At 50.4% G+C, this 13,793-nt stretch overlaps 2 protein-coding genes across 5 annotated transcripts in view; one reads left to right on the top strand and one right to left on the bottom strand.

Moving 5' to 3' along the window:
- WAPL (WAPL cohesin release factor) overlaps positions 1-4,029 on the bottom strand; it is a 92,340-nt gene extending 88,311 nt beyond the window's left edge. For 2 of the 4 annotated variants that reach the window (XM_084904134.1, XM_084904133.1), the window contains exon 1: positions 3,608-4,029. The gene's annotated coding sequence lies outside the window, so the exon portion shown is untranslated. The remainder of the gene's footprint in view (positions 1-3,607) is intronic. The other 2 variants (XM_084904136.1, XM_084904135.1) reach the window with 1 other exon arrangement.
- Positions 376-13,003, top strand: LOC311632666 (uncharacterized protein; the record flags this gene model as incomplete). The annotated part of the gene is made up of 3 exons (XM_084904381.1): positions 376-381; positions 3,585-4,500; positions 7,082-13,003. The coding sequence occupies 3 exons, from the start codon at positions 376-378 to the stop codon at positions 7,135-7,137; spliced, it is 978 nt and encodes a 325-aa protein (XP_084760507.1). The 3' UTR covers positions 7,138-13,003.
- Positions 13,004-13,793: the final 790 nt, after the last annotated feature.

The raw sequence follows: 13,793 nt of genomic DNA on the forward strand, positions 1-13,793 counted from the left end.
GGCACATGCCCCGGTTGTGGGCTCGAAGGAGGCAGCCAATCAATGATTCTCTCTCATCATTGATGTTTCTCCCTCTTCCCTCCTCTCTGAAATCAATAAAAATATATTTCTAAAAAAAGATACAAATCTTTAAAAATTGTTAAATTAACACGGGGGGCGGGGGAGGAGGTGTTGAAAAAGAGAGGCTAATTTTTTACTCTGATTTCCATGTCAAATTTTTGTTTTTAATCTTTACCCGACCATATTTTTGCATTGATTTTAGAGAGAGTGGCAGAGAGGGAAAGAGTGAGAGAAATATCAATGTAAGAGAAACACACTGATTGGCTGCCTCCTGCATGTACCCTGACCAGGGCCAGGGCTGGTGAGGAGCCTGTAATGGAGGTATGCGCCCTAGACTAGAATTGAACCCTTCAGTGCAGAGGCCAACACTATATCCACTGAACTAAACTGGCTAGTGCCCATGTCAGTTTTTTATATTCATATGCTGTTTACAAAGTAAGACTATCCATCTTATAATACAGCATACACAAAACCAACTTCTAGTGGAGTATCAATTTTATTTTGTTTCAAATGAATCTTGCTATTCTTAACAACATCACTTTTACCTTTAAAAGGTAATCTTAAGGGTGATTTTCGCTAATATAAAATCTTAAGCACAAAATATTTATATTTTTCACCCAGCTGGCCTGGCTCAGTGGTGGAGTGCCCAGTGGCTCAGGGGTTGAACACCAACCTATAAATCAGGAGATCATGGTTCTCAGTCAGAGCACATGCCCAATTCCTTCTCATCATTGATGTTTCTATCTCTCTCTCCCTCTCCCTTCCTCTCTGCAATCAATAAAAATATATTAAATATACATATTTACATTTTTCAGGATTTCAGAAATATCAAATAATTGACTAAATTTAGTTCTTTGAAATTTCAGAACACATACTAACATGAGGGGGAAAAATCGGGAAAATTGTGCAATTTTCTCATGTATTAAAGCATGCAGCTTTTAACCCAACCCTAAATTCTAATTCTTGGTCTAAAGTAATTTTGAAGTGTTACTTGAAAAATACTCGTTAGCCCTCGCCAGTGTAACTCAGTAGTTAGAGCACCACACAGAAGGGTTTCTGGGTTCAGTTCCCAGTTAAGGACAATTACCTGGCTTACAGGTTCCATTCCCAGCACTAATCTATGTGACAAGAATGTTTTCCTCTCTCCCCCCTTCTCCTTTCCTCTCTTCCACTTGATATAAAAATGAGTGGAAACGATATCCTCTGGTTAAGAATAACTATATATGTATATGAATGTTTATTATTTAGTTGGTCATCTCCCTAAGCACAAGCAACCACACTTATTCTCTCATCCTTAACCTATAGGCTTATGATCATTGCTGAGCTACATTTTTTGGAGCTGGTGAACTCCAGCATATTACAATGGTCCTTGGATTATTAAACGAAGCAACAGAAACATGTAACTTTATTTTCCTCTTCACTTTATAAAAAATAAATGGTTTCATCTGAATTATCTACATTTTAATAACAAATCTAGGAAAAAATTTCAGGACAGTAAATCAGAACAGTCAAACATTTTTAAAACAAGTTACCATACAGTACTCTTAAACTCTACCAACTCTTTCCCATTTCTTTGACATTCTAGAGTTAAATATAATATTTAAATATAACTAGAAAAAAATGAACAATTGCCTAGGGGCTTGAAAAAATCTTCATCCTAGAATGATATCATTCACCTAGAATGATATCTGACTTACATATTTTTGTTCTTATTTTTATTTTCTGACATTTTTTAAATATACTTGATCTATCCTTTAAATGTTTTCCCTGTATTAACTTAATCACTATAAACTTAGTTTTCTATATATTCAGTAGAGAATTTCCCCCTCTCATGTTTGCTCAGAGGTCAATTCTAATTTGACAAAATAATAATTTATCTTCATACATACCTGAATTATGATTAAGAGTCCATAAATTATTTGAAAACCTTTTAACATATCACAAAACTTTTTACTAGGGGAGATCTTTTTTCCCTTCTAGTGAAGATTTAGACTAAAGAATCTTATGGTCTTTTTAAGTACTGCCTAAACAAAATTAAGTATATTTGGCAGCTACAAGAATTACAAACTGAAGTGATTTTGATTTATTTTCATTCCAAGAATGTAAAGCCTTGATCTACAGACCTACATTTACACAGATCCATACAAAGCTGGAATGTTCTGGATACACTTACACAGTAATGACCTAAAAATGTTAACTGAAGGCCAAACCAAAAATCTAGACTTGAGATCCTTTAGGCCCACATCAGAAAAACTCATTGCAAAAATGGTCCTGGAACTACAAAGCATTCAATGGTCCTCGAATCAGCTGCAAGTTGAAAGTCTGAAGGCAAATATTTAAGGTTAAAGAATTATTCTAAAGGTAAGAAAAATCATGCTTACGTCTTTAAAAAGAACTTGTCTTTTAGAAAGATATACTAAAATACTGATGAAATGATGTCAAGGATTTTCTCACTTCAAGGGGTGTGGAATGTAAAGTGAATAAATGAGAAAATTTCAGTGGCGTTAATAACTTAAATCTGAGAGTACATGAGAGTTCATTATATAATATCCCCTACTTTTCACTTCCTTTTCAGTTTTCCATAATGTCTTTTTTTTTTAAAAAGACACTAGAGAGCCCTGGCTGGTTTGGCTCAGTGGATAAAGTGCCTGTGGACTACAGAGTCCCAGATTCTATTCCAGTCCAGGACACATGCCTGGGTTGTGGGCTCCGTCCCCGGTGGGGAGTTGTGCAGGAGGCAGCCAATCAGTGATTCTCTCTCTATTGATTTTTCTATCTCCCTCTCCCTTCCTCTCTGAAATCAATAAAAATAATATTTTTAAAAGTCCCTAGACAGATTATTGTAATGGCATTATGTAAGCCTACAATATAAGGTGTGCATACATTAAAAAATAAGTATGCGGACAAACGACACTATTTTAAGTATATTTCAAGTACACAGGCTATGTTGCTCAGGCTTCCAATTCCAAAGAAGGAATAATTCAAAACTAAGTCTTTTCGGCCGCTGGGCCTTTTCCTTCCTTAGCCAAAGTCAATTTTCAGGGAAGTACGCTAAGTCCTCACACTTGCCCCCATCCAAACCTAGTCTTTCGGCTCCCCAAAGTTTTAGGGGAGACCCTTTAGGAAATGATGCCGGAAGGGCAAAGCTAGCCCCCCAGAAACCCTCACCTGCGGCTGCCGGGGCGCCAGGGGGCAGCGCGAGCGGAGCTCACGCAACTTTCCTGCTCCCCGCCCCCACCGCCCAGGAAGGGACGTCGCTCCCGACGCCCCGGAAGCCTCGGCCCGGAATCCCGGGCCGCCGAGGCCTCGGGGGCGCCGGGCGGAGGGCGAGGGCCAGGGCTCCGGGCTGAAACGGCACACTCGGCGCGGCTGGCGGGAAGTAAACCAGCGGCCACCCGGAAAGAACTCAGAAAAGAGGCCAATAATAGGGAGTTCGGGTGTCCCTGCCCAACTTCCTCCGACCCGGGCGGGGAGACAGCCAGCCTCCCGCCCGCCCGCCCGCTCGCTCGCTCGCTCCGGCCCAGGCAGCCGCCCAGACCGCACTCACCTCGGCGCCTGGCGGGTGCTTTAGCCTCGGGCCGCCTCCGCCTCTCCCAGCCCCAACGGCCCGCGGGCGCCGAGTCCCGCGCGGAAGGACAGGGCCCGCTGGTGCACGAAGAGCGGCGAGGGCTCCGCCGCCGTCAGACCCCGCGACTCCGCTCGCGGTAAATAGGAAACCGGCAAAGGGGGGAGGAGCGGCGGCACCGCAACTTCCCTCGGGCCTCGAGCGCCCCAGCCGGGCCTGGGCCTGGGCCTCCGGGGCCGCCGAGCCCGCTACGTGCCGCCGCTGGGCCGCCGCCGCCCCCTGCGCCGCCGCTTCCGCCGGTGAATGGTCAGCGCAGGAGTTTGAACAGGGCCCTGAACCATCTCAACGCCATTTGCGCTCCGGCCCCCTCCTCCTTCCTCCAACAGCCGCTCGCTCCGTCACTCGCTTCCCACAGGCCCCGCGCGGCGCCCGACCCCGCAGCCAATCGCGCGGCCGCTTACTCAAACCGCCGCGCAGGCGCCGCGCCGCGCCCCGCACGCGCCCGCGCCCGCCATTGGTCCGGCCGCGGGGCCCGACGGGAATTGTAGTCCCGGTCCGCGAGGTGGCGGGTGCGGAGTTCCCCGAGCGGGAGCGGGACCGGCGGCGGGCGGAGCAGCTCACGCGGTCGTGGCCCGCCGGGCTCCGGAGCCAGTTCCAGCCCCGCCGGCCCGCCGGAGACGCACGTGGTGCGGGAGGGCCGGGCGCGGTGCAGGCAGCTGTGTCAATCGTTTCCCCTCCGGGGACCGCCGGTGTCTGGGGACGGTGGGTTGTGCAGCTGCGCCGGGCCTGCTGCGGCCGCGGCTGGGGCGGGGAGGCGGGGTGGGGAGCTCGCGTCTCAGTGCCCCGCGGGCCCGGGCGGCGCTGGCCCGGCGCAGGTAACGACCGCGGGCCCGGGAGGCCGGGGGCTGGGCACCGACGGCCGCGTTTTACTGCGGGCCCTTCCCTTCGCAGCTCTCCCTGCGCCTGCCCGCGCGCGGCCTTAGAGTGCATGGGAATACAGGTGGTGGTAAGGATTGTCGTTAACCTTGTTGGGAGTGATAACGATAATGTGGTTATGTGTGTGTGTGTGTTTTAAGGCGTACTCAAGTGTTGACGGGTAAAATGATATGGTGCTGGTGCCTGTGAAGACAGGGCGGCCCGGCGGGGCTCAGTGACTGTGTGGACCTGTGATCCAGGGCTCACGGCTGGATTCCCTGTTGTCCGGGCACAGGCCCGGTTTGCGGGCTGGATCCCCGGTGTGGGGCGTGCAGGAGGCAGCCCATCAATGACTCTCTCTCATCATTGATATTTCGCTCTTTCCCTCTTCCTTCTTCTCTAGAATCAATAAAATATATATTTTTTTTAAAAAGAAAGAAAGAAACCCAAACTTGCCCAGCCGGTGTTGCTCAGTGGTTGAGCGTCAACCTCTGAACAAGGAGGTCAGGCCACATGCTCGGGTTGCGGGCTGGATCCCCGGTGTGGGGCGTGCAGGAGGTAGCTGATCAAGGATTTTCTTTTCTCCCTTCCTCTCTGAAATTTGAAAAAAAAAGAAAAAACACACACACACACACACACACACACACAAAAAAAAAAAAAACAAAAAAAAAACTGAGGGAAGAAGAATAAAACAAGCCAGCGGGATGTTTTTCTTTGATGCTACCTAATGTCTATACACGAGCTCATTATTTCGGTCTCTACATGCATATCTGTAACTTTTAATAATAAAAGGGTTAAAGAAATGAACGAGTGAGTGCTGGTAAAACGGAGGGGGTTAATTATTTTTCGCTGTTTAATCTTTTGTGCCATTTAAGGTTGATTCTGACTAGTATATTACTTATTCAGAAAAGCAAAGAGTGTGTGTGCTGAAAAGCAACTCAGTTTCTCCTGAGGGGCGTGACTCATTGCTCCACGCCCTGGTCTGGTGGGTCTGTTGCGCTGGGTGGGGCGGTTAATGGAGATCCTCCTGGGAAATTAGAAAACTGCCTATAGCTTTCAGTGAAAGGCCTGCCTCCTCTTCCACAGACAGATAATTTGCTTTGAGGGCACCCAGAAGATACCAGCTTCCTCCGATATATTCGGGAAACTCTAAATAAAGAAGAAATAGTTCAGAGATCCTGCAGTCCTCCCAATAGGAATTTAAGGTGGATCTTGGCATGGTTGAAATGTTTTACTTTTCTGCCGCTGCTTACAAAGTTAATGTCCTGACATTTATAATTTCCCAAATGCTATGTGGGTACTTTCTTTGGTTCAAAATAAATCAACTCAGATAGCCCATGTGAATGAATGGCAGTTATAACAAGTCTGCACATTCCTCTATGGTTAGTGTATACTTAACTTTTTATTTGGGTCAGTTTTGTCTTTTTAAAAAATAAGCATAGAATCTTGTTTTGTCAGTTCGAAGCTGCCTTACTATAATTATTTAAATGACAAGTGGTGGGTGCTAATTAAGGGGTAATTATCAGAAGCGAAGGATGAGATCAAAAAACCCAGAAGTGGCCAGAACCGGTTTGGCTCAGTGGATAGAGCATTGGCCGGCCTGCGGACTGGAAGGTCTCGGGTTCGATTCCAGTCAAGGGCATGTACCTTGGTTGCGGGCACATCCCCAGTGGGGGGTGTGCAGGAGACAGCTGGTCGATGTTTCTCATCGATGTTTCTAGCTCTCTATCCCTTTCCCTTCCGCTCTGTAAAAAAAAATCAATAAATTATATTAAAAAAAAAAAAAAAAACAGAAGTGGTGGTGACAGTGTGAAGATCTTCCTGTGAGCCAGGCCTAGCTGGTGCTAGGAGCTTGGCGGGTCAGTGACTGCACCAAGCTGCTGGGGAGAGCTCCTTTTGTAAAGAAGCAGACAGTCTGTGGAGCCCTTCGGGGGCTGTCTGTGGTTGTGTTAAGTAACGGAACTAGTGGGGTTAACATCCTGTTACTCAAAGACTGATCCCAGCCAGCAGCACGGCTTCACCGGGAGCTTGTGAGCAGCACAGCATTCCTGTCCCTGCCGAACTCCGAACTCCCTGCAGCGGGCTCCCGAGGGCTGGCCACACAGCGAGGGTGACAAGCAGCGGCTTAAAGCGACCCACAGCATCCGCCACAGCCTGGCCTTTGCGTTTGATGGGGGGGGGGGGGGGGGGCCGTGAAGAGTGGACTAGGCATCAGTGTGATGCCAGTGCCTCTGGAAAGCCGCACGTGCACCCTTCCTGAAGTTACCGTTTTATGGGTGAGGAAATGGAGAGGTTGGCATTCACTCAAGGTATTGCAGCTCCTGGGAGAATCAAACTTTTCCTTAAACATTTCATTTCCATTATTACTGGTACACATTCTTGAATCTGGTAGAAAATGCTACATGATTTGAAAAGTAAAAAATTGTGAGTGTTTAAGTATGTGGAAGCTTAGTATATGAATTCCAAGCAGACCTGTGCGAGGCCTCTCCACCTTTATATGCCCCCTCCTCTCTCTCTCCCCCTCCCCACCCCCCTTGCTAGGGCTCCTCCTGGAGGAAGTCCAGCCTCCAGACCCACAGGCTGTGCCAGCACCTTGACCATTTACCTCCTTGGTTCCAATGTAGCAAGCAAATGCCCTGAAGGCCCCACCCCCTTCCCTTGAGGAGGCCCTGAGTTCCACACTAGAGTGAGTGAATTGGACTCCAGTGTGGATAACACCTAGGCAAACAGCTTTTTTATTTTTATTTTGCTTTTGTTTTCTTAGTTCCCTCAGTTTATAATCCACCACCTAGATTGGTTCTCTTAACCTCTTCAACTCTGCCTCACACATAAAACAGCCAGTAGCCAGTGCTTCCTTCTTTGCTAGAATGGCTCTATGCAAACTCTCAAACATCTGATTTTCCCCTATTAAGTGTCATATTTATGCCATAAACTGAAGTCCTGGCTCTGAATCAAGCTTGTACGCTTTGATACAGCAGACTTCCCTCCTGTGTGCTGCATGGAGCAGGGTAGAATCCCCATGACCTTGAGTTCCACTCAGGTGGATTCATACTTTGCTTTAGCTGAAAAAAGAAAATCCTGCAAACACAACTGATACGAGAATCTGTTCGCCATTATTGTGCCATTGTTCTAGCCCAGACATGGGGACTGTCAGGACTGAAGCTGCTAAATAGAGCTTTGTAGTCTTTCTGGCAATGTTAGTAAAATAAATTACATCCTGAAAACTCAGTTTAGAGAACTAGAAGTCAGAAATTACATTCGTTTTCGAAATTCTTCTTGTCATAGAAAGTGGAATAAAACTAAGACGTTGTAGTGGTTATGTTGCAAGACCCTCCAAGAAGTGGGCCAGACACTGCCCTTTCCCTAACACTCCCCAGCTCCTCTGCTCTGCCCCAGTGGGCAGCTGTGACTTTTCCATTCATTTCATCCTGACCAGCCTATTTTAAATTGTAACACACACACACACTCATTCCCAAATGCTCCTACTCCTTTTTTTATTTCTTTCTAGGGCGTTTATGTTCTCATGTAACATATCACATATGTTGTGTGTCTTGCGTGTTTATCTTCCCCATGAGGGCAGGAATCTTTGCCTGTCTTTTCTGCTCTATCCCTAGCACCTGGAAGAGTGTGTGGCACATGGTAGATGCTCAACAAGTATTTGTTGATAAATGCCCCCATTTGTTTTCTTTTTCATGTAAAATTGTAACTTAAAAGGAAAGGGACTGGAAACAGCAGTTTATTACATAACTGGCGCCATAAACTGTGATGGTTTTCCCAGTGGACGGGAGGTGCTTTCTGGAGTTCCCTCTGTTCTCGCTTAGGGTAGGTTTCCTTCTGAGAATTGAGGGAAGGAATACTCTCCCCCCAATTGCCTTGTTTTTCAGGGTAGCTGGAATGTGTGCTCTGGAGATGGTGATGGCCTTTGGGAAGTGAACTGTCAGGTCCTTGAAAGACCAAGCTAGAGAAATTCCCTGGGGACATGTTGCCTGACAAGGTTTGGTACCCACAGATCTCTAAAGCTCCCAACACCTGACTGTTATCTTGGAACAGCTCCCTTTTCCCCAGGGTTTTCAGCTCTTCCACCCTCCGCCCCAAAAAAGCCCTCCATCACAAAGAGGAAAATCCAAAGTCCTTAGCGTAGTCTGTAAGGTCCTACCAAAGCTGCTCCCATCCCTTCCCACAGTGCCGAGCCTGTCCCTATCTACTTCCAGAACCTGCCAAACCAGCTCCAGTCAAGGTCATTGCTGTTCCCTCCACTCGCCCTGGAGATAGGCACGTGACTCCTCGCCTCTTTCAAGTCTTCGCTCCCGCCTGCGCTCAGTGCCACCCTGCCACGCTCTAAGCTCAGCTCCTCACCTGCCATCCCAGTGCTTCATAGTCTCTTTACCCACAGTTTTTCTCCATTCATGTTTGTTTTGCATGTTAACTTGATGGTTTTTTGATTTCTTCCACTAGAATATAAACTGTGAGAACAGATTGTTGGCTTTTGTTCATTGCTATATGCCCAGCAGATCTAGAATAGTGTGCCTTAAATATTTGCTGACCGAAAACCTCCTAAGTTGTGATGAACTCTTCTGTATCTGTGAGGATGTTTTTGTGTGCTTGACTTATTGATAATTGCAAAAGATAGGTTGAAACCTCCCACTATAAGAATCATTTTGTCAATTTCTCCCTATTGTACTATTTTTATATTTTGAGGACAATATATGTGTAAATCGTTATAACTTCCTGGTGAAATTGAAAGCTTTTTAAGTAATAAGGGAGATTAATTGCAAAAAATGCCTGAATTTCCCACCCCTCCCTGTATGCACATCTTTTGCATTGTGACTTTGCAGATCCTCTGAGGACCTGGGCTGACCTTGTAACTTGTGTTGGCCAAAAGAATGTGGCAGAAATTATAGTTCTGAGCCTGAGCCTTAAGAATCCTTGAACGCTTCCACATTTTCTCCTGGATCCCTGCTACATGGAGAAGAGCTGAGGTCATCCAACACCGGGCAACAGCCCCCAGACCCCAAACATGCAGGCCTCCCAGGATCAGCACAGCCACCAATCTGACCGGCAGCGGCCCACTGAGCACGAGTGATTCCATCTGGGACCAGAAGAACTGCCCAGCTGACTTACAGACTCATGAGCAGTAATAGCTAGTCATTATGTTAAGCCTCTGATTTTTTAAATGGTTTGACCTACAGCATTATTGTGGCAATAGATAATTGATGGTTAATGCCTCCTCGTTTGGATTTCAGCCTTGCAAAGGCTCTCCCAACTGTCCAGGCAACCTAACTCGCAGTCTCTGTGTAATTTGGGTGCATTACTTTCTCAATAATACTTATACTCTCTGAAATGACTGTACTCTATTACCTGCCTCCCACCCTGGACTGTAAACTGTGTGAGGGCAGAACCGATAGCCGCTCTGGCCCCCAAGCTGCAGTGCCCACTGAGCGCTGGAAGTGCGGCCAGTCCAGCTTGAGCTGTGCTAAAAATGCAACATGCCAGCTGGCTGCAAAGACTCAGTACAAAGCCACATAAAGTACCTCAGTGTTTATACTGATTAAGTGTTGAAATGTTTTCAATATATTAAGTAGAATACGTTATTAAAATTTCATCTCTTTTTACCTTTTTTATGCAGTTACTAGAAAAAGTAAATGTGACTTGCATTATATTTTTATGGGAGAGCACTGTACTGATATAGGAGTTCAGTAAATATTTATTGAAGGAAAGTATAAAATAGACTTACTGACATAAATGAGCTATCAAGCCAGGGGCTCACGGGGAGGGAGGAGGAGTAGTGAGTGGGCCAAGTGCCAGGAATGTTCAGGGTGTTGAAACGATTGTGTGACACTGTGATGGCGGGTCCATAATATTATTATGCATTTTTAAAACCCAGAGAAATGTACAACACAAAAAGTGAACCTCATGTAAACTGGACTGAGAAGTCTAGGGTTTGATTCCGGTCGAGGGCACAGACCTGGATTGCGAGCTTGATCACCCATGACGGGGTAGGGGGGGAATGGTAGGAGGTAGCTGATCAATGATTCTCATTGATGTTTCTATCTCCCTCTCCCTTCCCTTCTAAAATCAATAAAAATATATATATAGTTTTTAAAGTGGATACAGAAAACCAAGCATGCCACTTTTTAATAAGTTTGGAAAATGAATAGTATGAGTTGATATATTAACCTTGGAAATGTTAAAGAAATCTGACAGCCATGGGCGGGCTAGGTGCTAATATTCTTAAGATGGGAACAGAGGAAGCAGAACAGATATTGAATGTCAGTGAAGACCTGCGTGGGCTCAGCGCCTGTGCAGGAGGCAGTGGGATACCTGCTGGAAGCAGTGAGGGGGTGTTGGCCACGATGGGGGAGAGGCCTCTGGGCTGTCACCTGGTCTGGAAGCCAATCTGCCTCTGACTGCGCTCTCCCAAACCAGGATGCCAGGGTGAGGGTTTCAGGTATCTCACTTCCAGGGCTGATGGGGTGTGCAGTGACATGACCCTCTCTCCCAGCTTCACCAGAGCTGCAGGAGAGCTTGCAGTGACAGGTAAGCAAGGCACTGAGTTTACAGCGCAGACTTCTCTGCGTCTTTCAGGGTGTGACAGTATCCCACCACTTTGCTGATGGGAAACTTAAGGGATATTGAACAAAGAGAGGACTTGCTCGAAGTTACCCAGCCACTTCCCAAGGGTTACAGGCTTGAAGCATGTGCTATCCTTGGCCCTAAATATGCCAGCTAGAGGAACCCCATCCTTCTGTCCTTTCAAGCAGGAGGTACAGACCTGAGGATCCAGTTGAGACCTTGGGTGTATTTAGAGGAAAATGGCATCTTTTTTCTCTAAAAGAGGAGTCAGGAACGGCCTGGAGCCTACGGAAAGGTACAGCAGACCTGGGAGACGATGTAGAGGGGCAGGCCAATGTGTACAAAGCTAGGCTTAGTCACCAGTCCAGGCCACAGTGCTTGTCTTAACCAGGTCATGTACGTCTCTTCCTACCCTGCTCCTGGGGTTCTCTGACGGCACCCAGATGCCTCCCTGGATGGAGGGGGCGGGCTCCTCCACTACAAGCTGTTCTTCCTTCCGTATTCCTCCTCTGGCCACGGCATCCGCAGTGCCCTTGGCACAGAGGAAAAGGAAGACGTGGGTTTCTAAGAAATGCGTCTGAATAACCTGGGCTGGGATTGCTTTGGGTGGCCAACTCCAGCCTTGGGTGCAGGAGGGCTCCTCAGCAGGCCGCACCCCTCTGGGCGCACCCCAGCCTGGCCCCTAGTTCCGGTGGTTTGGCAGCTCTGAGGAGCCCGGGGCTGAGGGGCTTCTCCCAGGGGAGCAGGAAAGAACCCTGTCCTTCCAGTGACTCTTGGGCTCCCGTGGTTGAAAAATGATCATTCCTCTCTTGGACTTGCCTAGCTTGAGGCACAAGCTTTCAAAGGCCGGACACCGCCTGCTTGGGGAGGCAGTGGATTAAAGAACCTGAAGCTGAGGAATTGGGGCGAGCTGGCAGCGTCTTGGGGCCGTGATGGTGCCTGGGAGGGCTGCATCCTCCCCAGCACACACCCCGGGCTTGGCGTTCCTTCTGCACAACTGGAACCCCATAGCAACCGGGGAATCGCGCCCGCTCTGTCCTCGCCCCAGGAGAATGGATGGAGAACACGTGGTGTGCCCTTTCTAGAAAGAACCGAGTCCGTGACTAACGCCTGATCACAGGTTAGTCCACGGAAGGGCTACGAAAGCGCCTGGCTCAGTTCTACGCTCCCAAAGCGTCCCGGGCACTATTGCCGCCCGCTGCCCCTGCGCCCTGGCCGGGCCTGGCTCCGCCCCTGGCCCAGCCCGTGGCCGGTTTCCTATGGGTGCACACGGGAGGGGAGGCCCCGGCCTGTGGGTGCACACGGGAGGGGAGGGTGCGTGTGCCGACCGGGAACGCTTCCCCAGCCGAGCTCGGCGCCGGGGAGAGCGGCCGCTGTGTGACGTCCCCGCGTCTGCCTACCTACCGCCTGCCCCTCCGGAACCCACTCCCGTGTGCCCGGTGCCCGCGGCCCGAAGGCGGTGTGTCTGCTCCCGAGCCGCTTCCTACGAGGCCGGCGGGACGCTTCCCTCCGGCCGGGCCCTGCGGGGCGGCGAGCGGAGGCCCGGGTGCCCGGACGCTTTCCCCGGAGCCGGTTCATTTCCCGGGGAGGCGCCGCCAGAGGCCCCGGGGCTGATGGCCCGCGGCTCCCTTCGGGCGGGCGGTGGCTCCGGCTGCGGGCTGGGCGCAGGGGTCTGGGCTCCCGCCGCCCCGCCTGGAGCTGCCCGGTGGCTGCGAGGCTGGCCATTTGGCTTCGGTCTCCTTGTCTTATGCTTTTGAACCCAAAAGTGCTCAGCCACATGCACCGCCCCGCCCCGAAGAGGGACACCCGCACCTCGGTGCCTCCCGCCGCCGCATCCCCCGCGGCGGCCCGTGCAGCGGAGGGAGTTGTGCGGGGCCGGCCCGCGGGGAGCGGCTCGGGTCCCGGGTGCTGAGCGGGGGTCTCCGACCCATCGCCCGCCCGCACGGCGGGGTGCGCTCCGCTCTGTCCTCCGGCGCTCCGGTCCGCGCCGCCGCCTCCGTCCCGTGAGGCCGATGGACACGGAGCCTCAGAGCCTCCGGCGAGGCCTCCTCTCTGCCCACACCCGCGGCCAGCCCTGGGAGCACCGCCGAGGCCCAGTCCTGCCAGCCGTGCGCCCCGGCCTCCCCGGACCGCCTCCCGGAGCGGGACAGGGACAGGGAGTGCTCCCCTCGTCGCACTCACTCTCCGGAGTCAGACTCCCAGGGGCGCCCTCGGGACTGAGCAGAGGGAACGTGCCGTCCGATAAGAGGCGGACAGTGCAGTCCTCTCTCCTCTCCACGGGGCCCCGCTTCAGGCCGCGAGGAGCTCAGATCCGGGCAGCAGCCGGGCTGGATGGCCTCCGCCCCTAGCGCTGCGGGCGGTGACGGACGCTCCGATAGCCTCGGCCTTGGAGAGGGGGTACCCGCTCCCTTCAAGCTCTGTGCCCTGAAAAGTGCACGTGGTCTCCCAATTCTGCACCGTTTCAGGCTCTAGCCATGGTATTTGTCCAGGCCCAGCGACAAGGATTCAGTCCCAGGACTTCCAGACAGCACTGCCGGCTCACCTCCTGTCCTCTGCGGCGGTGACCCGCAGGCGCGGGCTGCCAGCTGCAGGTGTTCCTGGTCAGGGCGCTGCCAGCGGAATGCCCTCCCTGAGGGCCTCGCACGCCTGCAGCCAGGGGTCAGCACTCTCACGTGCTCCT

This window comes from Pipistrellus hanaki (assembly GCF_964339955.1).
Source record: "Pipistrellus hanaki genome assembly, chromosome: 14".
NCBI lineage: Eukaryota > Metazoa > Chordata > Mammalia > Chiroptera > Vespertilionidae > Pipistrellus > Pipistrellus hanaki.